Source organism: Erinaceus europaeus, chromosome 3 (assembly GCF_950295315.1).
Source record: "Erinaceus europaeus chromosome 3, mEriEur2.1, whole genome shotgun sequence".
Lineage (NCBI taxonomy): Eukaryota > Metazoa > Chordata > Mammalia > Eulipotyphla > Erinaceidae > Erinaceus > Erinaceus europaeus.
In genome coordinates this window covers 107,253,047-107,272,901 of record NC_080164.1, presented here as the reverse complement: position 1 = coordinate 107,272,901, position 19,855 = coordinate 107,253,047, and the positions used below count along the sequence as shown (strand labels likewise).

Below are 19,855 nucleotides of genomic sequence, written 5' to 3'. Positions count from 1 at the left end.
TCTCTTGAGGGTACATATGACCTTTAGATGATTAGTGTTAATTCTACTACTATATATGTGTGCCTGGCTTTGGGTCCGTTTTCTCCTATAATATGTTCCAGAGAACACCTGCATATTATAAATCAGTTAGGATGATTGTTACAAAAAAATGAAATATTTGGTGTGGAAGTCTGTAGAGTTGAAGTCAATAAATATCCATTCATTAAAAAGTTCTCCAAGTCACCTGTATGTATATGTAGTTGGATAAATCTGTATTTGTGAAGAACTAGAGTTTTGTAAAAAGTGAATAACACTGGTTGATTTGTTCCCTAAAAGGATTACAATGATTCTTTGACGAAAAGATAGCCATTTATTAGATATAGTTTTATTGGAGCGGGTAATGGTTTGCATTGTGGTTGTTGACACATGACTATAATTCCTCATCTCCCTGTGACAGGTGTCTGCAGAACATTCTCACCCCTAAATTCGGTCCTTTCTCACCATCAGGCACCAGGAACCCCAGACCCCTCTCTACTCCCTCCTGCCCCCTCCTCCCCCAAAATCCTTTGCTTTGGTGCTATAAATATCACCCATTATCTATGTATTTTAATTAATTAATATTTTTCACTACAGCACAGCTCAGGTCTGGTTTATGGTGGTGCCTGAGACTTAACCTGAGAGGCACCTTGAAGCCACAGATGGCGAAGTCTCATTGCCTAATCACTCTTCTATCTCTCCAGCCTAGAATAGCCATTCTATTGACACATGAGGCATTTCTGAAAAGCTGAGCTGTGTCCTCTTGAGGGCACCTCTGTTGAAAGCACAGCATGATCTCACTTTGTCTGTCCGACAGTATTTGAAGAAGCCAGCTTCTCTGTAGTCGTCTTCTGATCACTGTGTGACTTCTGGACTGTGAACAAAGGCTGAACTTGCACCCAAACTCATGGCACAGAGTATGCTAGAAATGGGATGAGGGAAGCCTGTGAATCCATGGACTGATTCTGCAACACTTGTAGCTTAGAAGCCCTGAGCAACTGACTGTCACTTGGCCACACACTGTGTTTTTATCGCAGGCTAGTTTCCAGTGCTTCCAGAAAAGAAGACATGCTTCTTTCCACACAGGAGCCTGGAGGAGTGATGGTGCACACTAGATGAAACTCACTGACTTACTGATGCCTCAGTGAGTGCACACACACACACACACACACACACACACACACACACACACACACATAAAAAATACTTTATGTATTTGTTTGTTTTGTCTAGAGACAGAGAAAGATTGAAAAGGGAGGGAGAGAGAAAGGAAGAGAGAGAGAGAGAGACAGAGAGAGAGAGAGAGACAGGAGAGAAAGAGAGAGAGAGAGAGCTTCAGCCCTGCTCCACTACCCGTGAAGCTTTCCCTCTACAGGTACCCTGAAGAGGGAACCTGGGTCCTCATGCACTACAATGTATGTGCTCAGTCAGATGTGCCACCCTTTGACCCTTCCCCCTGCCCAATGCACAGACTTTTTGTTCTTATTGGTTAGCACATTCTAATGGCTGCTCATGAGAAACTTTGTGTTTTCCCCTATTTTTATTTGTGATGAATATTGGGCTACAAGATTGTAAGATTACATTGTATAGCTTCACACAACCCATCCTCCAAAGTTCCTCCCTTTTGTTCTTTTGTTTTAGAAATGGAATTTTTTTGAATAATGATGTACTGTATAGTATTTTATTTATTTATATTTATTTATTTATAAAATGGACATACTGACAAGACCATAGGATAAGAGGGGTACAATTCCCACCACCAGAACTCCGTATCATAACCCCTCCCCTAATAGCTTTTCTATTCTTTAACCCTGTGGGAGTATGGACCCAGGGTCATTATGGGGTGAAGAAGGATGAAGGTCTGGCTTCTGTAATTGCTTCCCTGCTGAACATGGGTGTTCCTAGCCTGTCTCTTTCCCTAAGAGGGCAGGGCTCTGAGGAAGCAGAGCTCCAGGACATTTTGGTAGGGTTGTCTGTCCCGGGAAGTCCAGTTGGCATTATGGTAGCATCTGGAACCTGGTGGCCCTGGCAAGACTGAAGCCCTGATTGGTCAGGTATTCTGTCACTCAGTTCTTTTTTGGGGCCTCCAGTTGTTGGGACTCAATCTCAGTGCCAGCTCTATGAATCCATTGCTCCTGGCAGCCATTTTTTCCTTCTTTTTTTTTTTTTTTTTCCAGTTTTATTTGACAGTATGGAGAGAAATAATTGAGGGAGGAGAGGGGGAATAGAGAGGGAGATAGAAAGACATCACCATGCCTGCTTCAGTGCTTGTGAAGTGACCCATCTGCAGGTGGGGAGCCAGGGGCTCGAACCCAGATCCTTGCACTTAGTACTATGTGCTTTTAACAGGGTATGTCACTGCCCTGCCCCCATTTTTTTCACCACTCCCATCACCAAAGATCTGTGTTCCCATCCCTACTATTATTCTTCTTCAGTCTTAGAAATAGGTTGACTTATTTTTTTCACATTCATACGTTCAATTCTCCATGTTCCACATGTGAGTGAAACCATTCTGTAGTTGTCCTTGACCTCCTTAACTTGCTTCACTGAGCATCATCTTCACCAGTTACATCCACTTTGTCCCAAAGGAAACAATATCATCTTTTTTATTTTTTTTACTGCTGTTGAAAATATGTCCCATAACGTTTTTATCTAGTCAACCAAAATGCCCTTCTACAAACAACTGTATTTATAAAGAAGCCTTGCATCTATATGGAGCTGAGCAAGTAGTGTTTAGAAATATTTTCTGCCTAACTGTCAAGGGAAACAGTCTCCATATAATGACATTGATTTCTTTTTCATTTCAGATTTTATTGATGGCCCTGTCCACCACAAAGCTTTACTCATCTCTGTGACCGTCTGCAGCTTGCTCTTGGTCTTAATTATTGTGTTCTGTTACTTCAGGTATGTTTCTGACATGAAGATATAGAATTGCAAGCTACTCTGCCTCCTTTGCTTTATTTACAGCTTTCCTTGAGATCTTTGACTTTGCTGAGAAATAATAAGCACTACTGATCAGCATGTATCCTAATCGACTTATAAATAGATAGGCCCTTTCTGTTTCAGACACCCAAGCTGCTCCTTTCAGCATAGTCAGGGGCTACTAGTTGCTCTGAGGTTAGATTTTAAGAGGTAAATGAACCCCTACAATCTCATAATTTCTTATTTCCTGAAATTCCTTCTCCTTTTTCTTTTAGATTTTATTTATTTATTCATGAAGAAGATAGGAGGAGAGAGAGAGAGAAGAAGAGAACCAGACATCACTCTGGTACATGTGCTGCCACGGATTGAACTCAGGACCTCACTCTTGAGAGTCCAATGCTTTATTCACTGTACCACTTCACCTTCTCCTCCCCCCTCTTCCCTCCTCCCCCTCCTTTTCTTCCTGCTCCTTCCTCCTCCTCTTTCTTCTCCTTTTTTTTTTTTTTTTTTTGCCTTCAGTCACTAGGGCTCAGTGCCAGCATTACAAATCCACTGCTCCTGGTAGCCTTTCCCCCCCCTTCTTCTTCTTCTTCTTCTTATTACTGGATAGAACAGAGAGAAATTGAGAGAGGAGGGGGAGATAAAGGGAGAGAGACACCTACAAACCTGCTTCACTCCTTGTGAAGCTTCCCCCTGCATGTAAGGACTGGGGGCTTGAACCTTGATCCTTGCTCCTGGTAATGTGTGAAGTCAACCAGGTGCATGGCTCCCACTCCAGCCATTTATATATTTTTAAATAGTTTTCTGCTCAATCTTGGTTCAGTGGGGGTGGGTAGGAAGGTTTCGCTTTACCTGATTTCATGTCCTGGAAATATACAGGTTTTTATTAATCAATTTTCTTAAATAAACAATAATTTGTGGCCATATGGTGGGACACCTGGTTGAGCACTCATGTTACACTGTACAAGGACCCAGGTTTAAGCCCCTGGTCCCCACCTGCAGTGGGAAAGCTTTTCAAGTGTTGAAGCAGTGTTGCAGGTATCTCTCTGTCTCTTTTCCTCTCTGTCATCCCCTTTTCCTCTTGATTTCTGGCTGTCTCTATCTAATAAATAAATAAAGATAATAAAAAAATTAATACACAATAACTTTCAATCACCTGACAACTTAGGTTTCAGTTTATAAAATATCAAGGACCTTTACACTTTGGTCATTGGCCTTCAGGAATGCTGATTATGATACTCTTCCACAGACAAAAGCTCATTCAGATAAATTTATTTTTTTGTCATCACAAGAACTTCTCTACTCTAAGCATTTTTCATACAGGGACAGAGAGACAGAGGGAGAGAAGAAAAGGCAGCTACATACCAAAGCCTTCTTAAGTGCAGTGGGGACTGGGCTCAAACCTGGATCACACACATGGCAAAGCAATGCACTATCCAAGTGAGCTATCTTGCAAGCCAATAGAGTGTATGCTAATGAAGACAACTGATTAAACATTGTAAAACTGGGGCCAGGTGGTGGCACACCTGGTTAAGTACTCACAGTATAGTGCACAAGGACCCAGGTTCCTGGAAGGGGAACACTTCATGAGTGCTGAAGTAGAGCGGCAGGTGTCTCTCTGTCTCTCTCCCTCTCTGTCTCCCTCCTCCCTTGTCAGTTTCTCTCTGTCTCTGTCCAACAATAATAAATATATATTTTTAAAAGAATACATTTAAAAATCTGATTTATTTCACATGTATTATATGTTTTATGTATCACCATACCCTAGTATGGAATTAGCCTTGATTTCTTATTTAAAGCAGAATTTTCACATGTAAGAACACTAAAGGCAAGATTTTAAGAAAAAGAAAAGTATTGAATCTCTTCAGAAACATTTCATGAGTGGTGCAGGTCTTGATGTCTTCCTCTCTATCTCCCCTTCCATCTCCGTTTCTGTCTTCATTCAATAAATGTTAAATAAGTAAATGAAGTAGAAAAACTTATATGTATAACTTTAAAAAATGGCAAATTGGGGGCCAGGTATTAGTGCACCAGGTTAAGTGCACATAGTACAAAGTGCAAGGACCAGTGCAAGGATCCCGGTTCAAACCCCTGGCTCCCTACCTGCAGGGGGATTATTGGTTTACAAACAATGAAGCAAATCTGCCTGTGTCTATCTTTCTCTCCCCCTTTTTGTCTTCCTTCTTCTCTCAGTTTCTCTCTGTCTTATCCAACAATAGCAGCAGCAGCAGCTACAACAATAATAACAATAACAACATTGGGGGAAAAAATGGCCACCAGGAGCAGTGAATTCACAGTGCAGGCATGGAGTTCCAGCAATATCCCTGGAGGCAAAATAATAATAATAATAATAATAATAATAATAATAATAATAATAATAATAATAAAGCAAAGCAACACTTGTTGATGTAGCCTGTTTGGATAAGATCACATGAATATAGAAGAAAAAGTGCAGATGGCTGAGGTCAAGTAAAGGCATTTACTGTACTCCAAGTGTGGTTCTGATTTGGCCTGGAGGACAGTTCAGGATGGAGAGTGTGCCTGACTCTGAGACTCTGTGGTATTATTGGATAGAAACAGAGAGAAGTTGAGAGGGGAAAAGGAGATAGAGAGGGAGAGAGATAGAGTAACCTGCAGCCCTGCTTCACCACTCATGAAGCATTCTCCTGCAGGTAGGGACCAGGGGCTTAAATCCAGTCCTAGTATACTGTAATGTGTGTGCTTAACCAGATGCACCACCACCTGGCCCCGCTGTGGTATCTTTTCTTTTCTCCCTCTGTCTCCATTTCTATCTGAGAAAAAAAAAAAGTTATCCCACAACAGTGAAGCTCTAGTGATGGCAAAAACATAGATAGGCATTATTATCATGATTTATATTCTGGAAGTCATGACTCAATGTAATGACTGCTGTATACTTCTCTGGCACTGCATGTGGCCTCCAAACCACTGCAAACACCTAACACAAATGATATTACTGTCTGCCTCCAGGTATAAGAGACAAGAAGCTAGGCCCCGGTACAGCATTGGTCTGGAGCAGGACGAGACATACATCCCCCCTGGAGAGTCTCTGCGGGACTTGATAGAGCAGTCTCAGAGCTCAGGCAGTGGCTCTGGTCTCCCTCTGCTGGTAAGGACATGGGCTAATCTGAAGGGGCTGCCTTCCTTCCTTCCTTGCAGTAGACACGGGTCTCACTCTGCTCAAAAAGCTGCAAAGTGGTGCCAGGCAGAGACCCCCAGCCAGTCAGCCTTCGTTCTGTTCTGTCTACCTACTGATGGCCAGATAGGTGAGCTTTCACAAGCAGGGAAATTCATTCCACAGGTTTTTCTCTTTCCCTTTCTCTCTGCCTCTGTTCTATCCTCCTCCTCTCCGTCCTCCTTCTCTCCCTCCTCTTTTTCCCCTCCTCCTTCTCTTTCTCCTCATCTTCCTCCTCCTCCCCCTCCTCTTTATTTCCCTCTTCCTCCTCCCCCTCCTTTTCTTTATTTTTCTCCACTTCTTCTTCCTCGTCTTCCTTTTCTTTCTCCCTCTTTCTCTTCTTTTTTTCTCTGTTTTATTTGCTTGTTTTTGTCATTACTGAACTTCACTGCTCCAGGCTGACTTTTCCAGTTGGAAAGAGAGACAGACTAGAGAACTGAAACACATTAACTTGAAAAGAAAAAAAATAGCAAAATGGTTTTTTAAACTTTGTGAGAACTGTGTTGGTTATGGGTGGGAAGGTTGGAGGTATAGAACTTTGATGGTGGGTGCAGTATAGTCTTACACCCTATACCCTGAGACCTGCAATCTTGTAAACAATATGAAATCTCAAATAAAAAAAATCTAGGGAGCCGGGTGGTGGTGCACCTGGTTAAGCACACATAGTATAGAGCCCCTAGCTCCCCACCTGCAGGAGGGATGCTTCACAAATGGTGAAACAGGTCTGCAGATGCCTATCTTTCTCTCTCTCTCTCTCTCTCTCTCTCTCCGTCTTCTCCCCCACTCAATTTCTCTCTGTCCTATTCAACAAAATGGGAAAAATGGCTACCAGAAGTAGTGGCTTCGTAGTGCTAGCACTGAGCCCCAACAATAACCCTGGAGGAAATAATAATAATAATAATAATAATAGATTGAAATAAGCAGTACACTAGTACAGAAATGTACTCAGGTATTCCGAGTCCACTGTCCATCTGAAATTCCTCCTTAAGCACAGCAAAAGCTAAACACACACACCTTGGCTGTGCGGAGCAGAAGCGCTTGCACTATGCATTTTGCATGCAGTAAAGATGACTTTTCTGGAGGAAGAAGCCTAAGCCCCCGCCCCCTTGCCGGGACTGCACTAACAGTGTGTCTTGGGGGCCCACAGGTCCAGAGAACGATTGCAAAGCAAATCCAGATGGTGAAGCAGATCGGGAAGGGCCGCTATGGGGAGGTCTGGATGGGCAAGTGGCGTGGTGAGAAGGTGGCTGTCAAAGTCTTCTTCACCACGGAGGAGGCCAGCTGGTTCCGAGAGACAGAAATCTACCAGACGGTGCTGATGAGGCATGAGAACATCCTGGGTGAGTGCAGGTCTTTGTGGGTGGCCATACCCTGCCTCCCCTGCTTGTTGTCCTGGTCTTCCTTGTCTGCATCCTAACTCATCTGTCTAGAAGTGTCACGGGACACTCAGACCTTGGCTTCTTGGTGTCATGAGCTTGCAAGGGGAGACCTCATAGGACGACGTTTTCTGCAGGGTCAGAACAGGCAAATGCATTAGGGCTTCTTAGGGACTCCAGGGAACGCATTGTGGTTTAAATAGTACAAAAAGTTAGGGCAGAAGAGATAGCATAGTGGTTATGCAAAGTGACTCTCATCCCTGAGGCACCCAGGTTCTCAACCCGACCTCCCCACCACCACCACACACACACCACCATAAATTAGAGCTGAGCATTACTCTGGTAAAAATAATAATAAAATAAAGTTAAAATAAGTTCTGAAAGTGGGCATATATGTACAAATATAGACCGATAATTGTAGAAATAATAGTTAACCCATATCTGCAACCTTGGGAGAACTACCAGTGAAGGGGATGAGGATTCAGAGTTCTGGTGGTGGGAATGGTGTGGAGTTAGTTCTACCCTTGTTATCTTGTAATTTTGTAAATCGATGTTAAATCAGTAAAATAAAATAAGTTAGATATTCTATATCCAACATCTGAAGATTTATTTATTTTGTCACCCAGGTTACTGCTGAGGCTCAGTGCTTATATGACTTTATTAATGCCAGCGGCAGTTTTATTTATTTTTCATCCTTTTTGACAGAGGGTGAGAGACAGACAGAGAGGGAGACTGAGAGAGAAGGGAGACACCTGTAGCCTTGCTCTACCACTTGTGATACTTCCTTGCTGCTGATGCTAAATTATATTATAGGACTACAGTAATCAAAACTGTGTGGTACTGGGAGGCCACTGTCCAGGTCAAGGTAATAGAATGAAGAGCCCAAAACACTGGAAGCATTAAATGGATAAAATGACAGTCTGTCCAGTACCTGGCATTGAGTACTGACCAATAAGAACAGGATCACTTCAGCTAACCATACAAACAGTCTTTCAGAACCAAACTTCCTCACACATACATTAATTAAATACATAATAAAAGTTAAGTGTTTATATGTGGAGGGGCTAATGTTGCCCCTCCACACATGTTGCCATGCAGAAGGACCTGGGTTTAAGCCCAGGTTTCCACCTATAGGAGGGAAGCTGAGTGAGTGGTGCAGCAGTACTGCAGGTGGTTTCCCTTCTCTCTCTCTCTCTCTCTCTCTCCTTCTCTTTCTCTCTCTTTCTGCCTCTCATTCTCTCTGTCTCTTACCCCCTCTGAAAGAAAATGGCTACCAGGAACAGTGGGATCAGGCCAATAGTGAGCAGTAGGTTTAACCTGGTAGTGAAGAAAAAAAAAAAAAAGAGTTTATACCTGAAAAGTACAATCCCTTCCTGATCAATAGTTGATATTTAAGTCATTTTAAAAGGTAATAGTAAATCTGGAGACAAGACATACTTCTCCATTCTCTCAGTAATTTATATGGTTTCAACTTGAATTGTCCAGCTAGACCATTTCCAACTTGAAAAGATAAAAAATAAATCAATTGTTGATATAAACTCTGGGCATTTGCAGATGTAGGTAGTCTATCATATATTTCCTAGAACTGCATAGGCCAGAGTAATTCTCTGCTCTCTCTCTCTCTTACTCTGTCTATCTCTCTCTCTCAAAATAAATAAATAAATAAATAAATAAATAAATAAATCTTCAGGGATCAGGTGGAAGCTCACCCAGTATCACCCAGTAGAACTCACACATTATCATGCTTTCAGACTCAGGTTCAAGCCCCTGGTCCCCATCAGCAGCAAGGAAGTATCACAAGTGGTAGAGCAAGGCTACAGGTGTCTCCCTTCTCTCTCAGTCTCCCTCTCTGTCTGTCTCTCACCCTCTGTCAAAAAGGATGAAAAATAAATAAAACTGCCGCTGGCATTAATAAAGTCATATAAGCACTGAGCCCCAGCAGTAACCTGGGTGACAAAATAAATAAATCTTCAGATGTTGGATATAGAATATCTAACTTATTTTATTTTACTGATTTAACATCGATTTACAAAATTACAAGATAACAAGGGTAGAACTAACTCCACACCATTCCCACCACCAGAACTCTGAATCCTCATCCCCTTCACTGGTAGCTGCAGCAGTTCTCCCAAGGTTGCAGATATGGGTTAACTATTATTTCTACAATTATCGGTCTATATTTGTACATATATGCCCATTTTCAGAACTTATTTTAATTTAATTTTATTATTATTTTTACCAGAGTAATGCTCAGCTCTGATTTATGGTGGTGTGTGTGTGGTGGTAGAGGGGAGGTCGGGTTGAGAACCTGGGTGCCTCAGGGATGAGAGACACTTTGCATAAATACTATGCTATCTCTTCTGCCCCCCCCCCCAGCAGAATTTTGTTGTCTTCATTCTTTTTTTTTCAGTCTCAAAATTCTGCTGGGGGGGGATTTCAAATTGTCTGCATTGAATCTAGGCGATGCTTTGGGTTAGATGGTCGTTTTCAATGTTAATTTTTCCAATCCAGGAATATTAAAGAGCTTTCCATCTTGTTCTGTTTCTTCTATTTCCTCGTGAGTACATGGTAGTTTTCAGTGTAGAAGGATGTTATGTCCTTTATTAAAAAATTTTCTAGATACCCAATTCTTTCCAATGCTATTTGAATATAATTGATTTCTCCATTAACTTTTTTCTCTTCTTCCTCCTCTCCCTCTTCTCCTTCCTCCTCCTAGTACACTAATTATGTAAAGAAATGCCACTGTTTTTTATGTATTACTTTTGTAACCTGCTATTTTACCACATTGACTTATTGTTTCTGAGAGGCTTTTTTTTAAGTGTATTATCATGGCACCTGCAAACAGTGATTTTATTGGTTTTCCAATTTAGATTCATGTTATTTCCTTTTCTTGCCTAATTTCTATGGCTAGGACTTATTTTCAGAAGTATGCTGCCTTGTAATGGCAACAGTAGACATCCATGTCTTGTTCCTGATTTTGGAAAGCCTTCAGTTTCTCACCACTAAGCATGATAATTACTGTGTGTTTGTTGTTATCCCTAGTAAGATGAAACATATTCTTTGTATCCCTGTTTTAACCATGAATGAATGTTGAAATCTTATTTAAACTTTTCTCTGCATTTATTAGTATAATTGTATGAATTTGATTTTTCTTTTGTTGATATAGTGAATTGCATTAATTGATTTGCATATTTATTTATTTATTTATTTCCTTTTGTTATCCTTGTTGTTTTTTATTGTTGTAGTTATTATTGTTGTTGTCGTTGTTGGATAGGACAGAGAGAAATGGAGAGAGGAGGGGAAGACAGAGAGGAGGAGAGAAAGATAGACACCTGCAGACCTGCTTCACCGCCTGTGAAGCGACTCCCCTGCAGGTGGGGAGCCGGGGTTCGAACCGGGATTCTTATGCTGGTCCTTGTGCTTAGCGCCACCTGCGCTTAACCCACTGCGCTACAGCCCAACTCCCTGATTTCCGATTTGCATATTTTAAACTATCCTTCCATCCGTGAAAAAAAATTCCACTTAGTCATGATGTATTGTATTTTTTAAATTTTTTTCCTTTACTGGGGATTAATGTTTTACAATCAACAGTAAATACAATAGTTTGTACATGAATAACATTTCTCAGTTTTCCACATAACAGTACAAACCATACTAGGTCCTCTGTCATGATGTATTTATTTATTTAGTTTTTTTTTTACTATCTCTATTCACTGGATAGAGACAACTAGAAATCGAGAGAGTAGGAGGAGATAGGAAAAAAAACAGAGAGACACCTGCAACACTGCTTCATCACTCGTAGAGCTTTCCTCCTGCAAATGGAGACTGGGAGCTGGAGCCCAGGTCCTTGCACATTATAACATGTGCACTCAAACTGGTGAATCACCACACAGCCATATGTATGACATTTTTAATTTTGAGACCAGCTTGTTCATACTTTGTTGAAGATAATAGCATCTATGTTCACTGGGGACATTAGTCTATAGTTTTCTTTTTTTCATATTTGATTTATTTTATATTCATGAGTGAGATATAGAAAGATAAAGAGAGACCAGACCCTGCTTAGCTCTGGCTTGATGGTAGTGCTGAGGACTGAACCTAGGACCTCAGAACCTCCAGCATGAAAGTCTTTTGCAGAACCATGATGCTGTCTCCCAAGCCCTATAGTTTTCTTTTCTTGGTAATCTCACTGTCAACTTTGGGTATCTGGATAGTGTTGGTTTCATACAAGGTGTTTGGAGTATTCACTTTACTCTAATTTTGAGGAAAACCTTTAAAAAGCTTAGTAATATTTCATCTTTGAAAAGTTTGGTAGAAGTCACAGATTAAACCATCTGGAGCTTGACTACTCGTTTTGAAGAGATTTTTAATGACTATTCCAGATTCCTGACTTGCCATCGGTCTTCTTGCATTTTCTATTTTCTCCTGACTTAGTCTTGGGAGACTCTGTGACTCTAAGAGCCCATCCATTTCTTCCAGATCCTCCAGTTCAGTGGCAGGGAGCTATCTGTAGTATTGTTTTTCACCATCTTTTCTATTTCTGAGATAATTACTGTCATTTCTTATTTTTTAAGATTTTTTTTACACAAGCAAAGTTTTTTATTTTTGTTATTATCTTTATTTACTGGATAGAGATAGTCAGAAATCGAGAGGAAGTGGGAGATAAAGAGGGAGAGAGACAAAGAGATATCTGAAGCCCTGCTTCACCACTTGTGAATCTTTCCCCCTACAGGTGGGGACTGGGGGCTTGAACCCAAGCCCTTGAGCATTATAATATGTGTGCTTAGCCAGGTGTGTCACCACCTGACCCCCTGTTGTTATTTCTCCCCTTTAACTTCTAATCTTATTTCTTTGAAAAACCTTAATGTTTGTTTCCTTACAAACCCTGCTATTGTGACAGCCTCTGATTGGCATTAATGATTTCACATTGTCATGGGCAGTTCCAAAGTTGAATGAAATGCCAGACTGGATGTTCCTGGTGGCATTTAGAAATGACTGGGCTTTAGACTTGTTTCTCTTTCTCTTTCCCTGTAGGCTTCATTGCTGCAGACATCAAAGGAACAGGGTCCTGGACCCAGCTCTACCTGATCACAGACTATCATGAAAATGGTTCCCTCTATGACTACCTGAAGTCCACTACCCTGGACACCAAGTCCATGCTCAAGCTGGCCTATTCCTCTGTCAGTGGCTTATGCCACTTGCACACAGAAATCTTTAGCACCCAAGGCAAGCCAGCCATCGCCCACCGTGATCTGAAAAGCAAGAATATTCTGGTGAAGAAAAATGGGACTTGCTGCATAGCAGACCTGGGCCTGGCAGTGAAGTTCATTAGGTCAGTATCAACACAGTAGCCTTCCTCTATTCCTTTCCTTTCCTTTCCTTTCCTTTCCTTTCCTTTCCTTTCCTTTCCTTTCCTTTCCTTTCCTTTCCTTTCTTTTCTTTTAAAGATTTTGCAACTTTATTCATTTACTTTGGTAGAACAGAAAATAAATTGAGAGAAGGAGAAAGAGATACCTGAAAACCTACTTCACCACTTGCAAAACTTTCTCTCTGCAGGGGCTGAACACAGTCCCTGCACATGGTAACATGTGCTCTCAACTTGGTGTGCCACATACAATCTGTAATTTAAGGATTTCTTCCCAGAAATAAAGCATCTACTAAACATTCCACTTAGCAGGGAAAGATTTTTATTCCTTTTGGCTTTTTTTTCTTTCCTTCCTTCCTTCCTTCTTTCTTTTTTCTTTTCTTTTCTTTTTTTTATTAGTGATTTAACAATGATTAACAACATTATAAGATAACAGGGGTACAATTCCACACAGTTCCCACCACCAGAGTTCTGGAGTTCCATGTCTCATCCCCTCTATTGGAAGCTTCCCTATTCTTTACCCCTATGGGAGTATGGACCAAAGTCCTTTATGGAGTACAGAAGGTGGAAGGTCTGGCTTCTGTAATTGCTTCTCTGCTGGACATGGGCATTGGCAGGCGGATCTATACCCCCAGCCTGTTTCTATCTTTCCCTAGTGTGGCTGGGCTGTGGGGAGCTGGGATACCAGGACACATTGCTTCCCAGGGAAGTCAGTTTGGCATCATGGTAACATCTGCAACTTTCTGGGATGGGGGGAGGTGAAAGGTTTTAGTTGCAGCACTAGAAGCACTTGGGTCATTTCTGATGTTTCTGTGTTTCTTCATGAACTGACCTGGCACAGTGCCCATATTAATTTCATGGCTTCCCTGATACTATTTTGAAAAAAAGAGAAAGCAAAGTCTATGATTGGGTGGTCAGCATTCTGCATGCCACTTACAAGTAGATGTAGATCTGGGGACAGTCCTACCCATCAATGATGATCATCAGATAAAGGCAATACTTTATTAGAAGTGGAGCCAGGCAGTGGAGCATTTGGTTAAGCACTCTATAGTACACAAGGACCCAGGCTCAAGACCTTTGTCCCACCTACAGGAAGAAAGCTTCACAAGTGGTGAAGCAGGGCTACAGATGTCTCTCTTTCTCCCTCTCTACCTCCCCCTCCTCTCTCAATTTCTCTGTCTCTATTCAATAATAAATAAATAAAAATATACTTTTAAAAAATATTCTACAAAAAATAAAAAAGAACTGTTAGCTAGTTAGCTGGTGGCCAGGTACAGCGGGGTGAGCATACACATTACCATGTGCAAGGACTCTGGCTCGAGCCCCTGCGGGATGCATCAGGAGTAGTAAAGCAGGGCTCAGGTGTCTCTTTATCTCTTTCTATCTTTCTCTCTAGCTCCCCATCTCTCTCAATTTCTCTCTGTTCTATCAGATAAAAAGAGAAGAAGGTAAGAAAGAGAGAGGAAGAAAGGAAGAAAGAAAGAAAGAAAGAAAGGAAAGAAGAAAGAAAGAAAGAAAGAAAGAGAGAAAGAAAGAAAGAAAGAAAGAAAGAAAGAAAGAAAGAAAGAAAGAAAGAAAGAAAGAAAGGAAGAAAGAAAGAAAAGGAGAAAGAAAAATGGCCACTAGGAGTGGTGGATTTATTTTGCAAGCACCAAGCCCCAGCCATAACCTTGGTGGCAATAAAAATAAATTAAAAATAAAAGGAGAAGTTAGTCAGATACAGTGTGTAACACAGTCACACTGTGGCATATTAAGCAGTGCTGAAAATCTGCACACATTGCTCAGTGCATGTTGTAAACTGGGTATGTGAGCTGGGTTGGGGAGGGAACTCCTTGGGGAACCTTCAGCAACTCAAGTAGCTCAGGGCTGGGGCTGTGTTTTGTTTATCTTCACTCTAGTTGCAACAGCTCCTTTCACTTTTTAATATATATATATATATTTTCCAGTTATTTATTTATTTTGTTTACCAGAGCACTGCTCAGCTCTGGCTTATGGTGAAGCAGGGGATTGAACCTGGCTCATTGGAACTTCAAGTATGAGAGTCTCTTTGCATAATCATTATGCTCTCTTCTACATCCAGCTCCTTCCACGTTATAGACTCTTTTCTTTCTTTCTTTCTTTCTTTCTTTCTTTCTTTCTTTCTTTCTTTCTTTCTTTCTCTTTCTTTCTTTCTTTCTTTCTTTCTCTTTCTTTCTTTCTGTCTTTATTTTTCTTTCTTTTTTTCCTTCTTTCTCATTCTTTCATTCCTTCTTTCTTTCTTCCCTTCCTTTCTTCTTTTTTTTTTCCTCCAGGGCACTCAGTGCTGGTATTACAAATCCACTGCTCTAGGTGGCCATTTTTTCCCCCCATTTTTTGGATAGAACAGAAAGAAATTGAGAGAGGAGGGGAAGATAGAGCGAGAGAGGGGCAGACACTGGCAGACCTGCTTCACCATTTGTGAAGTGTCACCCCTGCAGGTGGGATGCCTGGGGGCTTGAACCTGGATCCTTGCACAGGTCCTTGTGCTTTTTCCTTTTATATTAACTTAAAAAAAAAGAAAGAAAATACGTACTTGGGGATTGGGCGGTGGCACAGAGGGTTAAACGCACATGGCGCAACGCGCAAGGACTGGCGTAAGAATCCGGGTTCAAGCCCCTGGCTCCCCACCTACAAGGGTTAGGGTTAGGGTTAAGCACACATGGTGCATAGGTCAAGGACCGGGGAGTCGCTTCACAAGTGGTGAAGCAGGTCTGCAGGTGTCTATCTTTCTCTCCCCCTCTCTGTCTTTCCCTCTTCTCTCCATTTCTCTCTGTCCTATCCAACACAATTACATCAATAACAACAACAATAATAAATACAACAATGAAACAACAAGGGCAACAAAGGGGAATAAATAAATATTTTTTTTAAAAAAGGAAAAAATATATCCCGGTTCGAGCCTCCGACTCCCCACCTGCTGGGGAGTCGGTTCCCAAGCGCTGGAGCAGGTCTGTGGGTGTCTGTCTTCCTCTCACCCTCTCTATCTTCTCTTCCTCTCTTGATTTCTCTCTGTCCTATCCAACAACAATGACAGCAATGTTATTGTTAACAACAATAATAACAAGAACAACAACAACAACAGTGATGAGCACCAAGGGCAGTAGAAAGAGAAAGATAGCCTCCAGGAGCAGAGGATTTGTAGTGTAGGCACTGAGTCCCAGCAATAACCCTGGAGGCAAAAAGAAAAGAAGAGAAAGAAAGAAAATACGTCCTTAAAGCACATTCTCTATTGGGGAAATTCAAGGAATGACCCAATCAGAAAAAGAGATATTTTTAAATTAGGAGAGCTCCACATTTCTTCTGCTTTAAGCATAAAACCAGAAGAGGAAATCCAAGGAGAAGTTGCCTGCATATATGTGAAGAGAGACCAAAAGAGCCTGGCTAGTTTCTTAGCCTTCCTGTTCAAAGGGACAACTGCCATTAGGCTGAATCATAGGACTCTTCACAGTGGGGACTCAAGGGTGCTTACCAGGAAGCCTCCATCTCAGTGTGGCATGGAGAGCTGTGATACCAAGGTGCCAGGGACAAAGTTTCAGTCAGCTATTTAAGAAAGTTATTTATCTCTTTGTCCTCAATTTTCTTTTCTGTGTAATAGTGATGGCATGTGACGATACCCATTGGGAGAATTAAATAAAGTGATACAAGTACTCTTCTTCTTAGAATGAAACCTGAAATGTATTATCTGCTTGTTCAATACAATAAATTAAAATAGAATCTGTTACATCAACAACAACAACAAAAAGAAACACTGACAAAACCATAGGATAAGAGGGGTACAACTCCACACAATTTCCACCACCACCAGAACTCCATATCCCATCCCCTCCCTTGATAGCTTTCCTATTCTTTATCCCTCTGGGAGTATGGACCCAAGGTCATTGTGCTTTGTACTGTGCTCACTTAACTGGGTGCAGCACCGCCCAGGCCCCTTTCACAAGAAGAAATCATCCATCTGCTCTAAAAACAGCATAGACAAACAAAAGCTCACAAACCAGTGGTGTAGAGAAGCCGCTGAGCTCAGTCAAGCAGTTGACACTCAGGGATTTTTAGAAAGATGGTTTTGTGCTGTGTGGAGAAGGGCAAAAATGGAAAAGCCAAGGGCTTGATCATACCTCAGATGAAAGGACACACTTACTATTTATTGTTGTTGTTGTTTCAGCAGAATTGGTGTTGGAGCTGTGTTTTAATAATAAGGCCCCAAATATATGAAGACATTCACACTCAGGCTTAGCAAATTGCATTTCTGGGTGAATGCTTAAAAAGAAAGTAGGAGGCAGTTATTTGTAGATTTGAAGTAAAAAATGTGAACTTCCTGCCCATAAAAATGATTAAATCTGCTCTCTGAGTTTTTTAGTTTTCATTCTAGTTTTATTTTTTTAATTTATTTACTTATTTCCTTTTGTTGCCTTTGTTTTTTTAATGTTTTTAGTTACTATTATTGTTTTATTGATGTTGTTGTTGGATAGGACAGAGAGAAATGAAGAGAGGAGGGGCAGACAGAGGGGGAGAGAAAGACAGACACCTGCAGACCTGCTTCACTGCTTGTGAAGCGACTCCTATTCAGGTGGGGAGGCAGGGGCTCGAACTGGGATCCTTACACCTGTCCTTGTGCTTTGCGCCACCTGCGCTTAACCTGTTTTGCTACAGCCCGACTCCCTCATTCTAGTTTTCAACCTTCAAGTCTCCTCTTTAAAAAAAAAAAATACTGGGGCTGCAAAATTCAAGAACCCGCGGAAGGATCCCAGTTTGAGCCCCCTGCCAAGTATCTATCTTTTTCTCCCCCTCTGTCTTCCCCTCTTCTCTCCATTTCTCTCTGTCCTATTCAACAACAACAACAACTGCAACAGCAGCAGCAGCAGCAACAACAACAACAATGAAAAAAAATGGCTACAGGAGCAGTAGATTCATGGTGCTGGCATGAACTGCCAACAATAACCCTAGAAGCACAGAAAAAAAAGAAAGGAAGGAAGGAAGGAAGGAAGGAAAGAAAAAAAAAAGAAAAATCTCATCATGTTTTTTTCTAATTACCAACCTCTTTTTCATTCTCTGCTAAACGTCTCCAGGATTCCAATGGGATGTGGGGGAAACTACCTTCACAATTCAAACAATTCATGATATCTTCGAATTTTGAATGTTTTGTTCAATCCTGAAACCCCTTTATTGAGGGATGTCATCATGGTCCTTGTCAGTAGCGGTGCTTCTTCTTCTTTTTCTTCTCTCTTTTTTTCTTCTTTCTCTGCTTCTCCTCCTCCTCTTCCTTTTCCCCCTCTCTCTTCATCTCTATTACCATGTACAAGGACTCAGATTCAAGCCCCCTGTCCCCACCTATGAGGACTTCATAAGAGACAAAGTCTTATGAGTGGTGAAGCAGTGCTGCAGGTGCCCCCTGTCTCTCCCTCTCTATCTCACCCTCTCTCTCAATTTCTCTCTGTTCTATCAAATAAAAATAAAAGTCAAAAAGTGTTATGGGGGTTGGGCAGTAGTGCAGTGAATTAAGTGCATATGGCGCAAAGTGAAAGGGCCGGCGTAAGGATCCCTGTTAGAGCCCCCAGCTCCCCACCTGCAGGGGAGTCACTTCACAGGCAGTGAAGCCGGTCTGCAGGTATATGTCTTTCTCTCCCCCTCTCTGTCTTCCCTTCCTCTCTCCATTTCTCTCTGTCCTATCCAACAACAATGACATCAATAACAACAATAAAACAGTAAGGGCAACAAAAAGGAATAAATAAATAAAATATTTTAAACATTTAAAAGATATGTTTTGCCTATATCAGTCTATGAAATCAATATGATTTCAAAATTAATGTAAATTAAACAAGATGATTTAAATATTTTATAAAGGAAACATCTCCTCCTCTCTCTCTTCCCTTCCTCTCTCAATTTCTCTCTATCCTATCCAACAACAACAACAGCTATGACAATAACAAGTGCAACAAAATGGGAAAAATAGCCTCCAGGAACAGTGAATTTGTAGAGCAGGCATTGAGCCCCAGCAATAACCTTGGAGACAAAAAAAGTTATCAGACATACTCAACAGAGTATGCAGCAATAAAAAGGGATGATATTGTGTCCTCTGGGATAAAATGGATGGAATTGGAGAAGATTATGCTCAGTGAAGCAAGTAAGGATGTAAAAGGCAACTACAAAATGGTTTCACTCATATGCGGAATATAGAGAATTGAACATACAGATGTGAAAAAAATCAACCTGTTTCTAATACTGTGGGAGAAATATAGTGGTTATTTATGCAGGTGAGGGTGGGGACACAGACCTTTGTTGATAGGAGTGATAAAAAAAAACCAATCTGTATTATAAGCCATTACTCAATAAAGCTATAACATTACAAAAAGGGGGGACAGGTGGTGACATCTGGTTAAGTGCAAAAGGACCCAGGTTCAAGCCACTGGTCCTCTCTTACAAAAGGAAAGCTTTGTGAGTGGTGAAGCATGGCTGCAGGTGTCTCTCTGTCTCTTTCCCTCTCTATCCCCCCTACCCTCTTGGTTTCTGGCTGTCTCTATCCAATAGGTAAATAAAGATAATTTTTAAAAAAAATTAAAAAGAAGAAACAAGAGATATGGCAATAGAAAGTGAAAGAGGCCACAGCACTATAGCCTCCTTCAGTGAAGTGGGGCCTGGGCTTGAACCTGGGTCATGCACAACGTGGGTCAAAACAGTGCAGTGTCCAGATGAGCTATTTCACTGGCCCACTAACCCATTTTGTCTTCTACTGTTTAGAAGAACTTTGCCATTCTCAAGTGCTCAGCATTCTGTTTCTGTTTAGTCTTATTTTCTTTCATCACTTTATGGGCAAGAGATGAGGGGAGGCATAGTGGTTCGCAGTACAGTTGTTGACATGAATAGAGTCTTTCATCTCCCTGTGATGGTGTTTGCAGAACAGTAGGCCCTTTTCCCCAAGTCATGGCCCAGGAACCCAATGCCCCTAATTTCATCTGAGCGTTACATGTAAGT

At 41.3% G+C, this 19,855-nt stretch overlaps 1 protein-coding gene across 6 annotated transcripts in view; it reads left to right on the top strand.

The window, feature by feature from the left end:
- Window positions 1-19,855, top strand: part of BMPR1B (bone morphogenetic protein receptor type 1B) — a 248,716-nt gene that overhangs the window by 207,842 nt on the left and 21,019 nt on the right. For all 6 annotated transcript variants that reach the window (XM_060187723.1, XM_007524540.3, XM_060187728.1 and 3 more), the window contains 4 exons: window positions 2,823-2,919; window positions 5,926-6,064; window positions 7,278-7,470; window positions 12,541-12,838. In XM_060187723.1, the coding sequence (XP_060043706.1) occupies window positions 2,823-2,919; window positions 5,926-6,064; window positions 7,278-7,470; window positions 12,541-12,838 (727 nt within the window). The remainder of the gene's footprint in view (window positions 1-2,822; window positions 2,920-5,925; window positions 6,065-7,277; window positions 7,471-12,540; window positions 12,839-19,855) is intronic.